Source organism: Parasteatoda tepidariorum, chromosome 1 (assembly GCF_043381705.1).
Source record: "Parasteatoda tepidariorum isolate YZ-2023 chromosome 1, CAS_Ptep_4.0, whole genome shotgun sequence".
Classification (NCBI taxonomy): Eukaryota; Metazoa; Arthropoda; class Arachnida; order Araneae; family Theridiidae; genus Parasteatoda; species Parasteatoda tepidariorum.
Window position 1 is genome coordinate 10151991 of NC_092204.1, and position 23352 is coordinate 10175342.

The 23352-nt window shown below is 28.4% G+C and overlaps 1 protein-coding gene and 1 non-coding gene across 2 annotated transcripts in view; one reads left to right on the top strand and one right to left on the bottom strand.

Annotated features, from left to right (window-relative positions):
• The window catches only part of LOC107454139 (whirlin protein dyschronic), a 370134-nt gene that overhangs the window by 123658 nt on the left and 223124 nt on the right, over positions 1 to 23352 (bottom strand). Inside the window, exon 7 of the mRNA XM_021146525.3 lies at positions 4294 to 4389. Within this exon, the coding sequence (XP_021002184.2) occupies positions 4294 to 4389 (96 nt within the window). The remainder of the gene's footprint in view (positions 1 to 4293; positions 4390 to 23352) is intronic.
• Positions 21637 to 21708, top strand: TRNAP-UGG (transfer RNA proline (anticodon UGG)). Its single transcript has one exon. It is a non-coding gene; the product is annotated as a tRNA-Pro (tRNA).

Sequence of the window (23352 nt, forward strand, 5' to 3'; positions counted from 1 at the left end):
ACATAGCTATCTTATTCAATATAGCACTCTTCATTTAGCTCAGCTATAATGTGTTTTTTCTTGGACAAAGTCATTATTTGTTCTCTAAAACACTGGTCGACAATAACAAAATCAATACAAATTCAAAATAAATATTTGTTTACGTTATTAACGCATGCGCAATGAGAGATAATGTCTGCGTTGGACCGACTGCTCATGCTGAGCTAACAAAAAAGTATTTTTTTGGCGTCACATCTACGTCAACTTTCCGCTGACGCCCAGATAAGGCGCTAGTTCTAAGAAACCAGGCCTTGAGCTAACAAACCAGTATTTTGTTGGCGTCAGCGTGACGTTGACGTCCCGCTGACGCCCAGATAAAGCGCTTGTCCTAAGAAACCAGACCTTTAAACGTTTTTTAGACGTTTAGGTAGCTCCCAGTAGAAAAATATCAATTCAACAGCGGCCTTTTAAAGCATTCTCACTTCAATTAATTAATTAATTCCTAATTGAGTTGAAATTAAATATTGTCATGTTTTCAGTGCATAAATCTGAATTGAACAACCTTATAATGCTCACTCTGGTTATTGTTATCTGGTTTCTCACTACGTGCTCTTGCGTGCCGAATCCAATCAATTAAAAATGAAAACTGTTGCCAGCGCGAGAAAAGAAATATCATCGGTTTTATTGATACATACATACATACATACGTACGTATTAGCGTTTTATATAATATAGATTCCTTATCTATCATTTAACCAATTTTTTTCGAAAAAAAAACTCTCTTGAAATAATTTTAGGTATGTAAACCCATACATTAGTTAGGAGACCAAAATATTGACTACAGCAAACGTGATTCAAAAGAACAACTGTCATTTACTTTTTTCTTATACTATAACGACCGTTTATTTTTTTCCTTGTCTTTCGTCAATTAATTTTATATTATGTCATTTTTTAAGTACTTTGCAAATTTGTCTTAACGTTTTTTTTTTCTTTTTCAGAATTTCAATTTCAATTTGAAAAGCATATTATCAGAGATGCCAACTGCTCCGGACACGCCAAAATAATTAAAAAAACGGTAAATAACAACAAAGTAAATGTTGCAAATATTTGACTATTTTTGCTTGCTTTTAAAAAGGCGTATCATGACGTAAGTACTATAAAGTGGTGATTTATATAAGCCAACGAATTATTTAGAAATAGTGGTGGATAAAAATCTACTAATTTGAATTTATTAAGTCAAGAATCACAATTGATAAACTACCACTTTAAAATATATATTTGCTGTCCGGAGCAAGTTGGCATCTCTGTATTATGTTAGATTTACGTTTTGATGTCAAGCGTTGTTATAACAACCATTACTATATTTGATAAGAAAAAGTAACACCAAAGGAAGTGAATTAAATGAATCAATGATTTGATAAGTCAGCCTGTCTGTGAGACGGTGATTTCTTTGAATCAGCGTATTAGTGAAAAAGTCAGTCACTGAATATATTTGCTTACAACTGTGCAAATCAGTGCATCAAAGTTAAAATAAATAGTTGAATCAATGTATAAAGGAATGAATTTTCAAAATAAATAAAAGCAAAAGTTTATGTATTTACAGTTAACAACAACCATAATTATTTTTTCCCTTTTTCTTTCTTAATTTTTAAATTCACGTGAAAAAGCAAGTTTGTAGTTGAAAATTTTTTTCATAATATTGAGTATAGATGATTTTTCCTAAAGTTTTCATGCCAGTCGGTAAAATTGACTTTGCCAGAATTTCATCCCCAGTGCGTAAATACCGAGAAATTTTGTCTGCAATTCAAAGTCTGAAAGAAATTGTTGACTTTGAAACAAAATGGTTTACCAGAACTCATAACTTCTACACTTTAAGTTTTAAATTACTAATGTAGGTAAAACAGAATTTACCATGAAAGGTTTCGCTTTCCTGAAGGCCTCTTGTAAGCTCACTCGCTTTATGACATCTTCCTATAAGTTCACTCGCTGTCTGACGTACCTTTATTAGTTCACTGGCGGTATGACTTCCTATTATATGTTAACTCACTGTATGACTTCCCCATATAAGTTCACTCGCTGAATGACGTACCCTCATTTTTGACGCCCTCTTAAGTTCACTCGCTGTCTGACGTACCTTTATTAGTTCACTAGCGGTATGACTTCCTCTTATATGCTAACTCACTGTATGAATTCCCCATATAAGTTAACTCGCTGAATGGAGAACCCTCATTTTTGACGCCCTCTTAAGTTCACTCGCTGTCAGACGTACTCTCATTAGTTCACTGGCGGTATGACTTCCTCTTATATGTTAACTCATTGTATGACTTCCTCTCATTTCTGACGCCCTCTTAAGTACACTCGCTGTCTGACTTTCTTTTAAGTCACTCTTAATAGGAAAGCCAGTGTTACGTTGAAAGTACGCACTTCTAAGAAAAAATGACACACTTGTAATGAGTTGCCTTTTTTGCTTTCAGATAATTTATATCTGTAGTAATTAATGCTTAATTTCTTTTTCATTTCAAAACGGAATCGGTTCTGAAAATAGCATATCACTTCATTAGATCTGCAATAAAATAACAATAGAAAATCGAAATGGATATGATTTCATGTTTTAAAATTTATAATGTGTTAGATACAGAAATTTGTGAAATCAAGAATTTTTTTAATAAATAAAGTAATATCACTGACTTATTTACAAACAGATTCGCCCATTCAATGATACACTCACTCACGATGCCATATGAATGATACACTCACTCAGCGTCATGTTAAATTCACTGACTCGTCCTTTGTCTTCTTCATTTGACAATTTACTGATTCGTCAATTCAATAATTTTTCCATTCAATCATTCGCAAATAATCCACTTGCTTATTCATTCAGTTTATTTCTTCCTTTTTCTTCTTTTTATTTCTTTATTCACTTTTCATACTATTAAGTATCATTGATGGCTATATTAAAACATTATATATTATTATTTATATTATACGCACAATCGCCTTCTTCCGACAAAAATAGTTGCTAAAATTTATTTTTTAAAAAAAGCTGAATCATCTTGAAATATAGGCGAACAAATGAAAAAAATTACATTGATGCTTTGCCTTTGTATCGTATTGAATTTAAAAAAAAAACTCTCTATTGAACATTTCTGAGACGTTACTCAAGCGTAAGCGCTGAAAATAATCTGCTTCCTTTTTCATTAAACTATTTTTTTAATGATATGTAACACACATAATACCTTAATTAATTTTCTTTAAGAATCACAATCTTAATAATTAATTGCTTTATTTTTTATAGTAAAAATGCAAGAATGAAATATTTTTTATGCGTATTATTTTTTTATTATTGTCTCTTCAGAAACAAACCACATTAATGAATTCGCTTTCTAATATTACTCTTCTTGATAGTTTTCAGGAAACAATTAATTAAGACCCGAAAGTATATGAGCATCAGAATATGGAAAGAAAATCAATAAATTCCAAGCGTATATATATAAAAAAACAAGTATTTTGAAGAAGAAAAAATGGAGTATCGATACATTCAATCTATGACTCAGAAAGATAAAACTGTCAAGAACTCTTCTAGATGATAAAAAGAGAAACTCGGACAAGGATAACTTCCTGTCATTGGGACATCGTAATCCTCTTAGAAGAATGGGAACTAGAATATTTCAAATGAAGGTTTCAATTTCAAGCTTTGGAAAGATAATAAATTGCAATTGACATGAACTAAAGAATAGAGTTGGCCTATATACTTGGTATAATAGTAAACTTATAGATCTGTTATTAAATAGCATCGGTACGTGAAGTAGCCCTCATATTTTGAAATCTCTATTACTTGAACTCCTTGTCAAATAATCATAGCAATTGAATTGTCATGGAATTTTTTGTAACTAAAGCGGATTTGAATCTCGGGATTTTCCGCTAAAAGAAGATTGACCATTTACGATTCCAGAATCGAAAAAAATTAGAAATCGCTGCTGTAAACAATACTTCGGAAGAAAGAAGGAATTCGTAACACGTATATTCGAATAACGAAGAAGTAATTCGATTTAATTCTTCACTCATTCTCTAAATAACTAATAGAATTTAGTTCATTACATATTTTTAAAATAATTATTTGCCTCCCGTTAATAATTATATTTAAAAATGCTGATGAAATTTATTCATTAAATCTCGGGGTTTTTGCCAAAAGATTGACTGTTTAGTATTCCAGAATCGAAAAAATTAGGAATCGCTGTTGTAAACAATACTTTGGAAGAAGGAAGTTATTCGTAACACAGAAGTGTTTCAGGACAAATTATCAAAGAAACTTACTTTGATTGGTAGTCTTTCTCTCCGGTAAATAAGCTCATCAAATTTTTCAAGATCCCCGGCAGGAACTAAAGCTCGAATTTCTGTCATAAGTGTATGCTGAAAAAAATGCATTAAAACATAAATAAACAATATCAATTTATAATTATAATTAACGAAACACATTTAAAAGCATCCAAATGATACAGGTAAAAATAAAGTTTAGTAGATCAAGCTCTAAAAATTCATTTTTTCAACCCCAAAAACTGAGCTTCAATTAATCTTTTTGTGTTATTCCTTTTCTGTAAATCCTTTTCCTAATTTTTATTCAAAACAAAACGCTTTCTCACATTTTCAAAGTCACATCCTGTCCTTTAATCTATTTTCGGCTCAAGTATGCATTAATTAAAAGTAAGACTTTTTTCCCTCTGCTCTTTGTGGGAATCGCGCGACCTATTTGATAAACTAATTACAATAAGATTTCCCTTATTCCCTAAAATGAAACATTTTACGGATTTACTTTGCAAGATTTTCCCTAACTTATATTGAGGAGCACAACATTTCGTGACCACTTTGATAAACGTTCTCTGTCTATTAATTAATTAAAAAAATTTGTACCCTCCTTCCCTGCCTAAGACCTGTTTTAATCCTTGTTATATATATACAATAAAATCATCAAACTTAAACTTGGACTTAAACAATTAAACAAATGATAACGTTTACACTGAGAAAAAAAGTATGGTCAAAACTACCGGAATATGGTAAAATTTACCGTGTTTCGGGCTGTATGGGAATACCAAAAATCTTGGTATTTTTTTCCCGAATTTCTTTGGTCATGACTTTACCAAATAAACAATTATAAATTAAGAATAAAAAAATTAACAAAAAATAAATTGATACTATTAACAATATAAAAATTATCAATGACATAGTAATAATAATTAATAATAAAATATAGTTTAAAATATTATAAAAATAACAGTAAAATATGGTTTTACTACCATGCAAATTGGTAAAATTTAGTAATTATATCATATTAACTTACAGCATGGCATTAAAACCATTTATTTGATGAAATTTACTTTTCAGTTTTGTATATTTTACTGAAAGTGAGGTAATAAGAATTCTAATATTAAAAATCATATTTTCCGGTAAATCTTTACCATATGAAAAGGAAAAAAATCCCAAATGATTGGTTTAAATTTTTTATATTTTGGTTTTTATAACTAGAATTATGTTTCTTCTAACTAGAAATGTTATTACCGTTAAGTACGGTAATTTTACAAAAAAAAATTCTCATTCTAACATTCGAAAACATGATAAATTAACGAATTCGTATAACGGTTAATATCTGAGTTGTAGATGCATAACTATAGATTTATTAATGAGCATAAATTTAAAGAATTTCTTTTCTAAATTTAATAACACAATAAATGTTTCAGCAAATAAAAACTTACATATCCACAAAACCCTGTTAACGAAAACCGTATAAATCAGAAATGCATGTTTAGTAGCAGTTTTATTTTAAGGAAATATTTAAACCGCGAAAAGTTCCCTTAAAAGTTCTTTCTTGATTTTTAATTATAAATTCAATTAATTATGCATTTTTAAGGAGTCATGAAATTGCAAGCTGTAAGCGTTTCTTAATGTTTTCTAACAAAATGCCTCTCTTCCTTTCACATTCTTTCAAATAATTCTTTTTTCCTTTATTTTTAAAAATAAGGAATCTTTATAATCGGTAAAATATCTGAAGCAAAGTTTTAATTAACTTAACCCTCATTAAATGGAAACAATTTAATTTCGTTTTCTTCCTGTAACTATCATCTTAATTGCTCTTTTAGATTTTTGAATAATTAGTTAGAAAAGACGTTTGGCAATCAGAAGTTTAAATGTTTTCCAAAATGATTTTTAATGCTTTTAAATTTTCCTCAACAGTAATTAAAAATTTCATAGGTACTTCATACAAAATCTTGTAACGATTAAGGCAATTACAATTCTTAAAAGTTTATTGCTATTGTAAAAGTGCTATTATTTCACGAATAAGTATCAGAGGCTCATTTATTTCTCTATCTTGTATTTATATTTATTTCTTATTATTCTTTTATATTTATTTTTTAAAATTATTTCACGAATAGGTATCGGAGGCTCATTTATTTTTCTATCTTGTATTTATTTTAATTTTTTATTCTTCTTCTCTATCTTGTATTTATAGTAATTTTTTTGTTATTCTTTTATGTTTATTTTTTAAAATTATTTCACGAATAAGTATCGGAGGCTCATTTATTTCTCTATCTTGTATCTATATTTATTTTATTATTATTTTATATTTATTTTTTTAAAAATTATTTCACGAATAAGTATCGGAGGCTCATTTATTTCTCCATCTTGTATTTATATTTATTTTTTCATTTACTCTTTTATATTTATTTTTTTAAATTATTTCACGAATAGGTATCGGAGGCTCATTTATTTCTCTATCTTGCATTTACTTTGATTTTTTATTATTCTTTATATTTATTTTTTAAAATTGTTTCACGAATAGGTATCGGAGGCTCATTTATTTCTCTATCTTGTATTTATATTTATTTTTTCATTTATTCTTTTGCATTTATTTTTTAAAATTATTTCACGAATAAGTATCGGAGGCTCATTTATTTCTCTATCTTGTATTTATTTTAATTTTTTATTATTCTTTTACATTTATTTTTTAAAAATATTTCACGAATAAGTATCGGAGTTCATTTATTTCTCTATCTTGTATTTATATTTATTTTTTCATTTATTCTTTTACATTTATTTTTTAAAATTATTTCACGAATAGGTATCGGAGGCTCATTTATTTCTCTATCTTGTCATTATTTTTATTTTTTATTATTCTTTATATTTATTTTTTAAAATTGTTTCACGAATAATAGGTATCGGAGGCTCATTTATTTCTCTATCTTGTATTTATAGTAAATTTTTTGTTATTCTTTTATGATTAGTTTTTAAAATTATTTCACGAATAAGTATCGGAGGCTCATTTATTTCTCTATCTTGTATTTATATTTAATTTTTCATTTATTCTTTTGCATTTATTTTTTAAAATTATTTCACGAATAAGTATCGGAGGCTCATTTATTTCTCTATCTTGTATTTATTTTAATTTTTTTATTATTCTTTACATTTATTTTTTAAAATTATTTCACGAATAAGTATTGGAGGCTCATTTATTTCTATATCTCGTATTTATATTTATTTTATTATTATTTTATATTTATTTTTTTAAAAATTATTTCACGAATAAGTATCGGAGGCTCATTTATTTCTCTATCTTGTATTTATATTTATTTTTTCATTTACTCTTTTACATTTATTTTTTTAAATTATTTCACGAATAGGTATCGGAGGCTCATTTATTTTTCTATCTTGCATTTACTTTGATTTTTTATTATTCTTTATATTTATTTTTTAAAATTGTTTCACGAATAGGTATCGGAGGCTCATTTATTTCTCTATCTTGTATTTATATTTATTTTATTAATATTTTATATTTATTTTTTAAAATTATTTCACGAATAAGTATCTGAGGCTCATTTATTTCTCTATCTTGTGTTTATATTCTTCTCTATCTTGTGTTTTTATTTTTATTTTTTATTTATTTGCAAATGGGATACCTGCAAATGACGTAGTGTGGGTATCTAGATCTTTATTGGTTGTTGAAACATGGCATTTGTTTACGTTAGCATCTACTCTATCCATTCTATTTCGAGTAAGCCAATCCCGTCAAGTATCAATTCTTTCACTATATATTTCTTACTTAACTCAAAGACAGGCGCAAAGCCAAGTAGAGCATAAGCAAACTAATTATGCATCGAAGTTGCCGGTTACACAAAACAAAAATATATCACGGTTACAGTAAAGTACATCAACAAATAATAAATCTAAAAGAATTAGACAGAAAATAATTATATTTAAACAAATTCAATGTTCGATACGGCTCTATATTTAGTTAATGTCATGTTAATTAACATTCTAACTTATGTGAAGAAACATAGCACAACTTTAACACGCCATTTTGCTTATAAAGGAACAGCTGGCGCTGATGTCATAGGTCACATGTGTGGGTATCTGTGGTCTTCTTGAAATGCAACTACCCAATTATGAAACTTATGCAAAAAAGTCGAAGTAGAAATGAAAAACTTTTACGCTTATTCTGCGAAAAGGAACAGTCTTAGCTATCATATTTGTTAATACTTGAAAAGTTACTCTAACGGTTGGGTTATAAAAACGTGACAAAGTTCGCGATTATTGATTTATTTTAATGATTTTGTCTAGGAGAAAAATATTAACAGATAACGATTTATTTAAAAAAAATTCCGTATTCTTTTTTTTAAAAATATTGAAGACATTTCTCCATTTTAGTTTTTAAATGTATTCTATCTTTAGTGAAGGATAAGTATACGCAGTTTAAAAGTAAAACATTTTTCCGAGTTTCATATGTACTCAAATAGCGGCTTTTTTATTTTCTTTGCTGAAAGAGGTTAGATGAACAACATTAGAGGAAAAATCTCGCCAAATTGGCAGTTTTTTTTTTAATAAACTCAGACAATTCTTTTAAGCTATTAGGTATTATAAGAATTAAGAATTGATAGTTAGATTATAGAAATCAAGGATATGAAACTGGGAGTTTTTATTTTCTTTATCAAAAGAAGAACACTGGTATTCTACAATTCAAAGTTTTTCGAAAAGCTGAAAAGATTAAATCTTTCACAAAAGCGGAAGATATATTTAACGATATTATAAAACTTCTTTTCTTTTTTGGATACATTTAAATATTAATAAGAGAATAATTTTTCAATTTTACTTTCGAATAGTAGACAGTTTAATATCGCGGGTCTTTTTGTTTGAAGAAAAACTAGAGTTGCTGGGCTACGATGAAAATGGAACGTCCAATACGATAAATCGTCGATCCACATTTGACAAGCTAAGAGATTTTATAAATGCTCTATATAGGTTTTTTTAAATATATTTTTAAAAATACTTTTTGGAAATATTTATTGGGTTATTTATTTTAATAACTGATGGTATATTGAAATAACTTAATTTGTAGTTTACTATCATTAATGGTTAATAGTTATTTAAATTTGTTATCTATACCACGGGGTGTCCCAGGAGTATTTTATTTCGTTTTACTTTATTTTATAACCGTTGTTGAACAGCTCACCCAATTTTGGGTTTACGACTACTAATGTTCAATTCCGTAGCCTTGTAGTATTGACCCAATCCAGAAGACAAGGGAGCTCCTTGATTAAGTATTGGGAAAATTTTGCCTTCGTGGAGGATTTTTTGATGCAACTAACCCGTATTTGCATTACATGGAGAGGAAAACCTCCCATGGTTAGCCTGAGGGCAAGGGGAGTCTAACACATGATCCGTCTACTACTGAGGATATTTCACGTCAGTACTACCTGTACCAACTTCAAGTTAGCACTATGGTCGGTGCAAGCCAGGTGCGGAATTCGAATCGACGAGCCAACGGTGGGATTCGAACCCCCGTCACTTAGTTGGAAAGCGAGCGCTCTACCCCTGAATCACCACAGCACTTGCAGTATTATTGGAGAAAACTTTAAGGTAAGGTAAGGTAAGGGACATCACAAGGATTCAAATCTGCATAACAACCCAGGGTCCGAAACATCTTCATTCGATGCTAGGTGGTGTTCACAGATAATTGTTGGAAACGGACCTGAATGGTTGAACATATTCCATACTGCTTTTCATTTTTCACACTGTAAATACGTATTACAATTACAGTACAGTCTCCCTACAGTAATGTCTTAAGACAACGAATTTCTCCCTAAAAAGAAATTTATAACCGGAAGGTCAAATGAATTTAAAATATATTCCACATAACGAAGTTTGTATCTTGTTTTATTTTCTCTCTAGATTTTCGATTTTAGCAATTTTTGAAGAAAGCTGTCATTAAAAAACTTGAATTTCTGTGCAAACATTTCGCTCAAAGGTGAACCCGTGAGTTGAACCACTCTCATTGTTTCCAAAATTTAGAGAGTTGGCGTTTTGATTTCACAGCTAGCTCTCTTCTATGAGAAAAAAAAGTCCAGTGGCCGTAATTTGAACAAACTTCAGTAAAATTAGTAAAGTTGACCGTTAATTTATACGGTAAATATCTAATGCTTTCAAACTAAATTTGGGGGTATACACGTATTTAGTGGTGGTTGTAGCATCAGGCTAATCACTAAGGTCTCACGTTCGAACCCATCCTCTGTACATTGGTCAACACTCAACTCTTTTACTTCTCGCCAGGTGACAGCACCACACAATTTCTCCTCGTTTCAAAGTTCGACTTGGATTCGTCAAACAATCGCCCGAGTTTCAGAAGACATCAAGGACAAACAGAAGATAACTTTCACAAGCATAACGTTAATTTAGAGTCAACGACCATATATTTTACCAGAGAACATTTACAGAATCAGCTGTATTTCATGGCCATGCATAATACGAGCCTCTGTAATTGTAACACGTTTTGCTGGTCACTGACCGTAATCTAACGGTGAAAATCTTTTACAGTGTAGCGCACAATAACTAGATTATATGTTAAGGGATAAGACGCATTTATAATATAGATTAATTTCCGACATAATTAAGAAATTATAATTTAATTTTTTTTAACTTATCGAATTCACTTAAAACTTTGTAGCATTAACTTAAATAACTTAAAATTCACTAATTTTCGTACAATGTAATTTTCCCTTAAGCAAATTTTTCAACTCGAACCAATCTATTTCATTATAGAAAAACTCAAATTTATAATATTATATCATATTTTTATATTATTCTTAATTTTTACAGATTTTAACTTTCATTCACACAAAATAATAGTTTCAAAATATTCCTACGCTTTGAAGTTTTCCCCTTAGACCTTATTGTCTTCAAACTTAGGCGAAATTTGAAAATTTAACAAAATAACTATTATTAAAAATATGTCACATCAGAATTTCTGTAACATAATTTAAAATAATTAATATATTTCCACGACATCATATTAAAATGAGCGAACATTTAATTAATATAAATCAATTTTATCATAAGCAAAAACCCTAACAGGAAATTAAGTTTGTCAGGAAAAGTTTTTTTTACTTTTCTTTTTTAGCGTAACTTGAGATAAGGAATAATGGAATTTAAGACTTTAAGGAAAGACGAAAAAACCTCTTTTTCAAAAATCTAATTTGCATTTTTTTTAAAGTAACCTGATTTAAAGAATTCTAAAGAAAGAAATGGAAGGAAATATTCGATGTATGGCTATAAGATTTCGAGTTTGGAATTCGAAATCATGCAGAAAGATTGAAAGGAACTTTTTTCTGTTTTATTTTTATGAAAAACTTTAGAAAACCTTCTGTCTGTAATTTCCACCTTCACTTTAATGATTTAATAAACTTATAAACTGAAAATTTCCCATTTTCAGTAAATATATTTGAACATTAAACGAATCTGTAAGGTTTCAAATTTATCGCTTTAAATTTCTGTATTGGCAAGAATATTTTTATGCGTGTCTATTTTTTTTTGACACCAAATTAAAAATGATTGCATGTGTTTTCTTTATGAAAGCTTTTTGAATTTTTTTAAATAATTATTTTGGACTCTGGTGTAATTCTATTCACTGAAATAGATTCAAAAAGAGTGAAAATAATATATTTTAAAATTACAAAAGGAGCTAAATATATTTTCTTAAGAAAGAGAACCCCAATTTTTAAATGTAAATTATAATAATAATTGTTTTTATTCAGCAATATGATGAGATATTATCAACAAAAAAAAATTTTAAAAAAAGAACCATGTTTCACTATTTTTTTTTTTTTAAAAAAACCTTACTGCTAAAATTTTATTTTATAACCGTCGTTGAACAGCGTACCCAATTTTGAGTTTACGACTGTTAAACTATATAAATTATATTAGATTATGCTGGCTAGCCCCCTGTTCAATATTGATCGCTCGAGTGCTTAGCAATCGATTTTGTTTCTTGATGAGCAGGTTTATAAATCAAAATTAAAAGCTATTCAATAGCACTATTCCAAAATATTTCTTTATTAATAAAAATTTTTCTCCCAAGAATATTAGAATAAATTGCAATATCTAATCATTTTGCTTTGCTATCATTACATCCTCACGCTTGAAATTGAGACAACTCTTAATGCGAGCCAAACACAAATAGTCACTTCTTTTTCAGTCACTTACTTCGCTTTATCATCTGCTATTATACCCTTCATTTCTCTAGCTAATTAATTATATTTTAAATTTAAAAACAGTTATTTTCCCAGAAAATGTCTCAAAAAGGACATACTATTCACTCAAAAACGAGAAATATAAGAAATGGAGCGAAATATCATCAAATTTATGAAATATTTACTGTTAAAAAATGCAGATAAAGTTTGCGAAATAAATATTTTCGCCATACGATCGCCAAATAACAGCCTTGTTCAGGATTGCTTACAACCTTCTCTCAAAAATAGCGAAATAGTACCGTAGCATACCACGCAATGAAGGCGGAGCCAAGTGCCAACTCCTGTTGAACGAGCTATACACAATAGGCGACAAAAAAATTGGCTATTTCCGCCAAGGGGCATCGTTACATAAATTTTTTTCCGAGATTGTTGTATCGAATTCAATTTCCACTAACATTTCTTAAAATTTCTATGAAAATAGCTGAGACAGCCAAATGAATTAATATAACTATTTCAATAGTTAAAAATAGTTGAAGATAGTTTGAACTAATAAGCGTAATAGTATTCTGTAATCATAATTGATAATTCTCCCCAATCATTAAAAAAAACCATTAAGTAAGAGATAATTAAATAATTTACAAGTAAACATCATTATAATTTAATTTTTAGTATTTTTATGATGATCACTGCCAAATGTTTCTAGATCTTCTTCGTTAATTATGGATACGATTTTATGTTTTTTCTGCCTAGTAAGAGTGCACCAACGACAGTGAGAAACGCTTTTAGAGATTAACTTTTTTTTGTTTAGAAAAATCCTCAACTGAATTTAAAGACGAAAACTTAGCCATGGATGTCATTAATTAATTGAAAACGAAAGTTAATTAAACACCCTCGTGCATTATTTGCTTTAATAGCACTTACGTTTGGAAACAAAACACCCTTGTGAACAATCCGTTGCTGTAGTATCAGGGATAAAACTGATAGATAATAACATAACAAGCCAAAAGAAACAAAACTTAATTAAGTTTTGACAAAGAAAACAAAAGTCTTAATCTTTGCAAATCAATTAAAGCGAACATTTAATGCACACTTTGTTTAAATAGATTTGTCAAATAAAATAGGTGGAATCAATAGCTTAAAAAAATTCTAAGTTTTATAAAAAAAATTAATAAGTCAAATACTATAAAAGGATGCACGTTAAAAAGTTTATTGAACCTATCAACATGCTTTAAAAGTGAAAAAAATAAACACTTTAAAATAATAAACAAATTAATAATAAAGCAGAAAATAAAAATGTGCTTACTTTAATAGATTTTGAATTAGTATTCAAAATCTATAAAATTTAGCATATTTTTCTTTGTTTTTTCCTAATACAAATAAACGTAAAATACATAATTGTCTGATGCGCTGGAAAATTATGAGTTCCACAATCACTGATTTTCTACTTCACTAATATATGATTTATGCATTCATAAATTCATGTATTTACTGTTGTTGCATTGATTCGCTTCCTTACTTCTATCTACCTATATTTCTATTTATTCACCCACTATATCTAGGATCATTTCATCGGTCATCATTTAATTGTTGTCGCCATTTCATACTTTTTTAGGAATAGGACGCATCTGAGGCAACAGCTAGTATGAATGATCCTTGGTATAGCAAATGAATCAATGAAAAAAAAAGTTGTATCTCTTGCAATTATATTTCAAGGTAATATAATTGCAAAAGATACAACTTTTGCGTTTTGTTTCTTGTTTTGGTCTCTAAGAAGCATGCTCTACGTCCTCATACACTACTAGTTGACGTGAAAGCAATTTTGAATCAAAACATTTATTGAAAAAAATTGAATTTCATTTTCATTGCGTAATAAATTAATGTTCCTAAAAAATTTTTGAATTAAAATGAACATAAATTTTAATTTAACTGAGATCATCGCTATCACCATTAAAAATTATGTGATATTAAAAAAAATCAAAATTTCTTAAGTTCCAAAAAAGGAAATTGTTCAGAAGACTGAGAAACTGACAAATTCTAAATTTTGGCACTTACAACGTTTTTCATTTGTCATTGTTTCCTTTTTCGCCTTATTTCCAATTTGTATATTTTAGAAGGGAATTAAGTTTATAATCAAATAATATCTTACCGTTAAAGTTTTTTTCGACAGTACTTAATTAATAATTTTATTTTATTAACTCTTTATAGTTTATAAAGATATAATGTTTTTAAAGTTCATTCTAAGCATCTGTCAACAGTGCTATATTCCAACCTAAGGCATAACCAAACATTAAATTCCAAAAATAAATAAATAAAACCATAGGCTTGAATCGACGCATCAAAAAACCATTTCTTCTGTGATATTCTATGGTAAACAAAAGGTGAAAATCGACATGTTTCGATATATTTCTTACATATATAACAAAACATCTTCAATAATGATGACAGATACTTCCATTCAGCAGTCATAAAACGTTCTTCGGAAGAATAAAAGGAACGTTTTACAAAACATTCGATGCCTCCATCTACAACAAAAGAAGATGGATATCTATCTAACTGTTACCTAGCAGTTGAAGAATTGGAACTATTAACGATACAAAGAGAAAGTTTCGATAGAGTCCATCCATTACGATTCAAACTTTCAAAACTAAACAACTTTTGGCAGTTATGATGGTTGTGCTATTTTATTGGGTTTCCTAAAATTGCGAACGGAATTTTTTTTATTTAATACGAGAAAGCTGTTTTGAATGTGAAGTTTTAATTAAGAATAGATTTTGTAATAAAAATTAAGGGCTGGTTTCTGAAGACAAGCGCTTCTCTCGACGGGAAGTTGACGTACCGCTGACTGACGAGAACAAAATACTGTTTTGTTAGCTCAGCCTGAGCAGTCGGTCCAACGCAGACATTATACCCCATTGCGCGTGCGTTAATAATGTAAACAAAAATTTATTTTGAATTTGTATTGATTTTGTTATTGTCAACCAGTGCTTTAAAGAACAAATAATGACTTTGTCCAAGAAAAAACACATTATAGCTTATCTAAATGAAGAAGAGGAAGAAGAAGCTATGTTTAATGTTAAAATCAAGATCTTGGCTGATTTCACAATGCTCTGTTGGATGTTGTCCGCCATTGCTTCTGTCGTTAACGTTACGTTGTAATCCAACTGCAGTTGATTCGGACGTCAGTCGTCGTTCAAGATGAGCGCTCTATGACATATGCTGTCTAACTCATAAATTGACCAATCAGGGGTTAGCGCTCGCTTCAAGCTGACGTTTTGTAACCCCGACCTGCCCTAGAGCCCCTGAATTAGACAGGCCGACTTATCATTTATTTTTGGAGCAAAAGCTTTTCCTCCAATAATGAAGAACTAACATAAGCACATAACATAACATACTAACTAACAATACTAACATAACGTTAACTTGCGAACTTGTTTGCTCCAATATTGCTTGATAGGTCAGCTCACATAGTATAGAAGCCTTAACCTGTCCTAAAAAACCAGGCCTTTTACTCTTTAAGTATCATTTTCTTTTTGCGGGTACTCATCACACATCACTTTCGAATTAAATTGCTGCCGCAACTGAGAATTCCCGCACATCTTTCAAAAGTGATTTACCTAGATTTTCGTTTGAGGTATAACAGAAATGAAACTATATTTTCCTTTTTTTCTCTATTTGAAAATAGTTAATTTCAAAATTTTAATTTCACCTCAGTACACGGAAAAAAATTCTAGTACTGTACAGTAATAACATTTTTATTAAAATAAAACATAATTTTGGTTAATAAACTGAAAATATACGGTATTTAAACCATTCGTTTGGCGATTTTTTCGTTCATATTATAACGATTTACCGAAAATTCAGATTTTCAAAATTATAGTTTTTGTTATCACACATTTAATAAAAAATACAAAACCAAAATGTAAATTTCACCGAATAAATGGTTTTCTTGCCATGCTCTAAAGTATCACGATAAATTTCAAAATTTTACCACGTTTACCAAATTTTATCACATTTTTTAAAACCATATCTTTTTGCTAATTTGGCCTAAATCGTTAACAATAAATCACTTCGCTAAAAATTACTGAGCTTTTTGTTGTTCCCATAGAGCCAGAAATGAGGTAAGTTTTGCCATTTTCTGGTAACTTTGACCATATTTCATTTTTCGCAGAGTAATATCTTTTACTTTATTTTGTATTTTTAATTAGAATTATCGATGCTGATGAAATAAAGGAATGAGTCAAAATAATCTTTTGAAGCAGGTGCAAGATTTTTTAATTTTCATAAGTTTTATCTTTATGGTTTTATGAAAATATTTAAGGATTTTCAGAATTTCATTAATACTACAGATACTAAAATTTTCTAAAAAATATTGTTAATATTTTAGTAACTTCTCATGCAATTCCGCTTATAAACCTGAATGTCATTCAATTAATTTTATAATTTACATTGTATTGTCCGAAATCATTTATTTGAAATTGCAATGTGAACCTTTGATGCAAAGTAATACAGTTCAAATATATGTTATAGTAAGATTACTTAATTTTTGAAATAAAATTTTTATGAAAATATAATAAAATTGTTTTGTATAATACTATTTAAAATTACAAGATTGTTTTCATAAAAAATAATTTGCTTCGAGTAACAAAAAAAAAAGATGTTTTTATCTATTTTTCAGAGGATGATTCACATAAAAGTAGACTTAATGGGTTAACAATATATTTTATGTGATAAGAGTCCTAAGTCGCAAACAGTCTCAGTAGAAAAGTCTGTTTTTATGGTTCCGAGATTTATGGTTTATTACGTTTTGCATGGACATTTTACAACTGGTTTGATTAGTATTGGAAAAACTTGAAAACTATTTTTAAAAAAATTTAAATTAAATTTTTCGTTCTTTCTTCCTTCGAATCTTGAAAAAATCTAAATAATAAATAAATCAAGGACAAAATAAAACAAAACACAGGTTACATTGGCAAAATGGTTGTTGTCTAATTTTTTTTTAACCTTCTTCGTTTGTGATATTCACCTGAATTAGTATTGAAAACGATTCAGTTTGAACCGTAGGTCAGACTTTCTGATTCTTAATTAAAACAATAAAGACAAAAATATCGTTCAAATGATGAAATTCTTTACAACTCAAGAAGCATTTATGGGATCTCTCTGGTCCCATATCTCGAAAATCAACTCACCAACTTAATGCGTAAAAAAATTAAAAGTGAAAAAAAGGAATTCTAAAAAAATTATCAAACAGCAACAGTCGCCATAGCAACGCATGCGCACTGTTTGCTATAACTCTTGAACACAGTTGAAAAATGTGATTACGTCCAAATAAGGTGCGCAAGCCATCAAACCCAAAACAACACCCATTTTGCTAATGGGTAAAAAGGTGGCATTTGATTATTAAATCTTAAAGGGTACAAATGCCACGCAACTGATAATTTAACTGTGAAATTAACCTTAGAGAAAATAATTGATTTGACATCATAAAAGTCTTCTTTAGTTATGAACTCGATTCTTTTTTAATCTACTGTTATTCCAACAGGCAGTTCTTCGCAAAATACTAGCATTCATTTAATTACGAAACAGTGTTACCCCTGAATTTGAAAATGAGCAAAATATTACAATTGTGTTAAAATTCTTTGTAACAAGAAATGAATAATATTAAAAAAATGGAAAAAAGGAAAAGTTATTACTGAGTCATCGACAGTTCTGAGATTAAAAGGGAGAATACCTTGTGAAGTCAGAAAAACCGGTCTTTTATAAATTAAGGGATTACAGGAATACATAAAAAAAAAATGCCTGCTAGTGAAAATAAAAAGAACAACTGCAGCGGTTGCCATAGCAACGCATGCAATGACGCCGCATGCGCATTGCTTACTATTACTCCTGAACACAGCTGAAAAGTGTGTGGACGCCATCATATCCAAAATAAGACCCATTTTGCCACAAAAAAATTATGTTTCATCAGTAAAAGTGCGTTTTTGTATCTGATTTCGTAGCTGAAAATATCGTTTGTAAAAAAAATATCGCTAAACTATCGATTAATCCTAGCAGGTGAAAATCCAGGAATTATATCCCGGGTTTCCAACTGGCGGCCCGGGGGCCGCAGCCTTCTTTTGTGGCCCGCGAACTAGAATATATTAGTTGTCATTTTTTTGCGGACAATTTTCGTAAAAAATCCATGAGGGTTTAAAATACTTTTCTCGTTAATGAAAACCTATTTTCTTCGTTTCTGTGAAATTTAACACACCAACGGTGCAAAAAAATTTATATTTCATGTTCTGCATCAAAGGAAATATTTATTCAAATGCAAAAATAATCGTGTTTGTAGCTCTTTTTGTATTTTGTGAATATAATTTAGCATGCGCGTATCAGAAATTTTCTCGAAGAAATCCTCCTATTTAACTTTTTGAAACCACTCATTTTGAACGAAAATAATTTCACACACATTTGCAAATTTAAAACGTAAATATCTATTCTCTGGTGGTTGCAGCAGACAAACCTCAATTTTCTCATTGAACATTTTGTGTGCTACTATGTAAGTTTAATAACAACCTTTTTAAAGTTTTATATCTTAACAATTAGATATCTGTTGCACATTAATTGTTTAATACATAGGTGCACATTAAAGTTATTGTAGCCCGAATTTTTATTATTTATTTAATATTTTTAAAAATATTATTAATAACAATTAAATAATTTTAAAAATCTACTTCTTATTTTAATTTGTAATTTAATACTTTTGCTTTGTACAACTTGGTAAAAATCTGACAGTAATATTTTATGTTCCTTCAAACATAAAAGAGTTCTATATAAAATTTTGATAAAGTTGCGGCCCGCCATTTGATTTGTGTTTTGAATTGTGGCCCCCGGCCTCATGTAAGTTGGAAACCCCAGAATATATCATTAGTCATTCAGTGTGTTTCGTTTATTTATTTATTTACCTATTTATTTAGTGTGCACTGTACATCCGCTGAGTATGTATTACATTGAATATAAACATTCTGATGAATGTTCTTTTCATTATTACATTAAATTGCTACATTGAATGTTACATTAAATTCTTTTGTTATTTCTCAAAAATTACTCTAAGGAAATCTCCCCCCTACCCACGATTTCTCCACCCCCTAGTACGATATACGTTCTTTTTCAGAATTAACATAAATTTAATTCAACAATAACAAAGAAAGTTATGCGAATTTAAGTAAACCTAACAATATATTCCACCTTAATTTAATTCAGAATAATTCATATAAAATGTATTCATTTTCGTTTGAATTTTTACTTCCTCACTCAGTCATAAAACTCAAAAGCAAATAAAAAATTGAATTAAAAAAAAACGATATTCTTAGCCAGAAATTCATTTTAATTAAATTAGGTTAACAACCGAGCCTGCGAGCCTTTTTTTAGAACATTAAATAACGAAAATAAATTCTTAAATCGACGTATTTCAAGTGGAAGATATGAAAGAATAACAAGCTTAATTCTGCCTTAAGTAATGTAAGCTCATATAATTAGTATAAATTAATTGCAGGAAAAAATTGCTTCCACCTATTTAACATTTCAAAGAAAGTTTAATTCGTTAAAATATTTTTAAGCACAAGGATTTCGTTGCAGATAAAGGTAAATAATAATTATTTTTCGTTAATGTGGTTTCGTTATCTATTTTAATGAGTTCTTTTCCTTGATCTTTAAGTTTGGATTTAATTGGATTAGATTTATTATATGATACGGTACTAGCGTTAAAAATTGGCTTGAACAAGAAAATCTTTCTTGTTTGCTTTATTTTACTAAGCGGTATTAAAAATTTAAAAGTCGTATTTAGCACTTATGTTTTTTATATCGAAGGTGTTTTTCAATCACTGCACTTATTATATATTTTATGATTTAAAAAAATAATTAATATGTCAAAAAAAAAAGCTTAACAATTGAACAGCCTGAAAAACTTTTTATCTAATAGTTGGATTTTCACGTACGAAGACTAATCTTGATGGTTCAAGAACTTATTCGTAAATATGCTAATAATATAGTGAATACAATCTTAAAAAGGAGAAGAAAAAATCAATTTTTAAGTAAATGATTTTTTAGAATTTCATAACTCAAAAATTTTGTATTTCATCTTTAAAAATTGTATGCTTTAAATTTTTTGACATTTATAAAAGTGAGCTGGATTGGGTTAAGTCCCCGTAGAATTTTTTTAAAATTAATTTCGTGATATTTATTTTAATTTCCTGATAATTATTTTAATTTCCTGATATCCGATACGATAGACAATATTTGTTACAATTTTATCATTTAAAAAATGCAAAAATTGGTACATTTTTTATTTTATACTTTTTTATGTAATAATTAAAAATCACTCAAAAAAGTGATTAAAGTTTAATTTTTCTATTTAAAATTTNAAAGTGAGCTGGATTGGGTTAAGTCCCCGTAGAATTTTTTTTTTCATTAATTTCGCGATATTTATTTTAATTTCCTGATATCCGATATGTTAGACAATATTTGTTACAATTTTATCATTTAAAAAATGCAAAAAATTGGTAAATTTTTTATTTTATACTTTTTTATGTAATAATTAAAAATCACTCAAAAAAGTGATTAAAGTTTAATTTTTCTATTTAAAATTTTATTTATTTATTATTATTTTTTTTTTGTGATTTTAAAGTTCACTTTCTTTTTTTGAGTTAAATAATTCGGAGTAAAAATCGTATTTCCTGCCATTATGGATCTCAGGAGAGTACAATCAAATCAACAAGCAAAATCAACAATCAAAAAAAAAAAAATTTGACATTTTCGTCAACCAAAATTATGAAATTTTATATGAGCACAAAAGAATATTATCGGTCTTGAATTAATGATCATACATCATAAAAATAAAAAAAAAAATACGAAAAATAAACAACTTTATATTTTTAACTGCAAGAAAAATAATTTCCATGTTATAACAGCTTTTATTTAATCAACAATAGTGCAGCGATATAATTTCGACATTGATTGAAAGTTTGCATCATTGTTATGTTACTAAACATAAACATCCGGCTTTTTGCACTTAAAATCAAGGCGGAGTTGGCGAAAAAGAAATGCCCTAAATAAACCAGTTTTCTTTTTCAGAAGCTTGCAGTTTCTACTTTAGTAACTTCAAGAAGAACAAGGCTCGGTGGTCTAGGGGTATGATTCTCGCTTTGGGTGCGAGAGGTCCCGGGTTCAAATCCCGGCCGGGCCCAATTTGTCATTTTAGTAGAAATTATAAAACTTAGGCTAAATTCTCCATTTTTCTAAGATGATTTTTTGTAATCTAAAATAGATACTTCCGTTAAAGTTTTTATGCGTTTTTGGGTACGCAATTCAAATTTTTAATACAGAAAAATATAATAGCTTAATAAACATTTACTCTTTTCAAATATAAACATTATTTTCTGTGTGGCATTTATTAAATATACGAGCACATTCTGTAAGATCTCAGAGCAATTTTACACATTTTTAATTTTTTCTTGTTTTCTTTTTACGCAATTCAAATTTGGTAATACAGAAAAATATAATAGCTTAATAAATATTTACTCTTTTCAAATATAAACATAATTTTTTTCTTTTTTTTTTTAAGCATTCATTAAATAAACAACCACATTCCGTACAATCTTAGAGTAACTTTACACACTTTTAATTTTTTCTTGTTTTCCTTTTACGCAGTTCAAATTTGGTAATATAGAAAAATATAATAGCTTAATAAATATTTACTATTTTCAAATATATATATATTGCATTCATTAAATAAACAAGCACATTCTGTACGATCTTAGAGCAATTTTACACACTTTTAATTTTTTCTTGTTTTCTTTTTATCTAGGGAAAGCGGTTTCTTGTTTTGAAAGTATTATTTTCTTTGAACATCTTTTTTGTTTAGTTATTTTATTAATTTATTTATTTAATATTATTATTTTGTATTTTTCTTGACTATTATTCCTCTTACGTTTTAAGATAATGCCTATCGGGTAACGTTTTTCTCATATAAGCTTCTTAGATTTTTTTTAACCATTCATATTGTATGAAAATCCCCGTCTATCCTTGCCCGGCGTTACTTAGAAGCGCTCATATGTATTATGGCATAGCAATGCAAAGTATACATGCAACAACGTATTGAGTTAACAGAATTGTATTTCTGTCGTGGTAACAGGTATTTTTTTATTAACAGGTATTATTGGTAACAGGTATTATTATTTTATTTTTCATATACCGAAAGCGATACTGTGTGAAATTACTGAATTTGTAAAAAAGGAATGTATTTTTGAAAGAAGTGTCCACTTGACTTAGTCCGGTTACTATGTCGTTGTGTCCACGATGTCACATTTCTATGTTTAAGTTGCATTGTAGTTAGTTATTTTTCAATTGTTTCCTGCGTCTAGATTCTACTATATGTCTAGATTGTATTGAATAAAAAAAATTTTAAAACTTCTCGTTTTATCATCCTCATTCACTCAGCATCCTCCACAGTGCAAGTTTTGCCCAAATAAATAAATAAAAATTTGATTTCAAGGGAACAATAGTTAGTCAATTTCAAATAAATTTTATGAAATTGCTTAAAACAATGTAATTTTCTTTTTATTAAAACGATTAAAAAAACGAAGGAAATTAAGAAAAAAATAAGAATAACAACAAGTGCTGCGCATAAGCTGTAAGTAAATGGAACTCATAAAATAAGTTCAAAATGTAGAGAAATCATGAAAAAAAATTACAAAACTATGAAAAAAGTGAAAAAGTAAAATAATAATAATAAAAATCCGGAAAATAAAAGATATACTCTTTTCATCTTGAACTTATATATATAAGTTCAATGATGAAAAGAGTATATCTTTTATTTTCCGGATTTTTA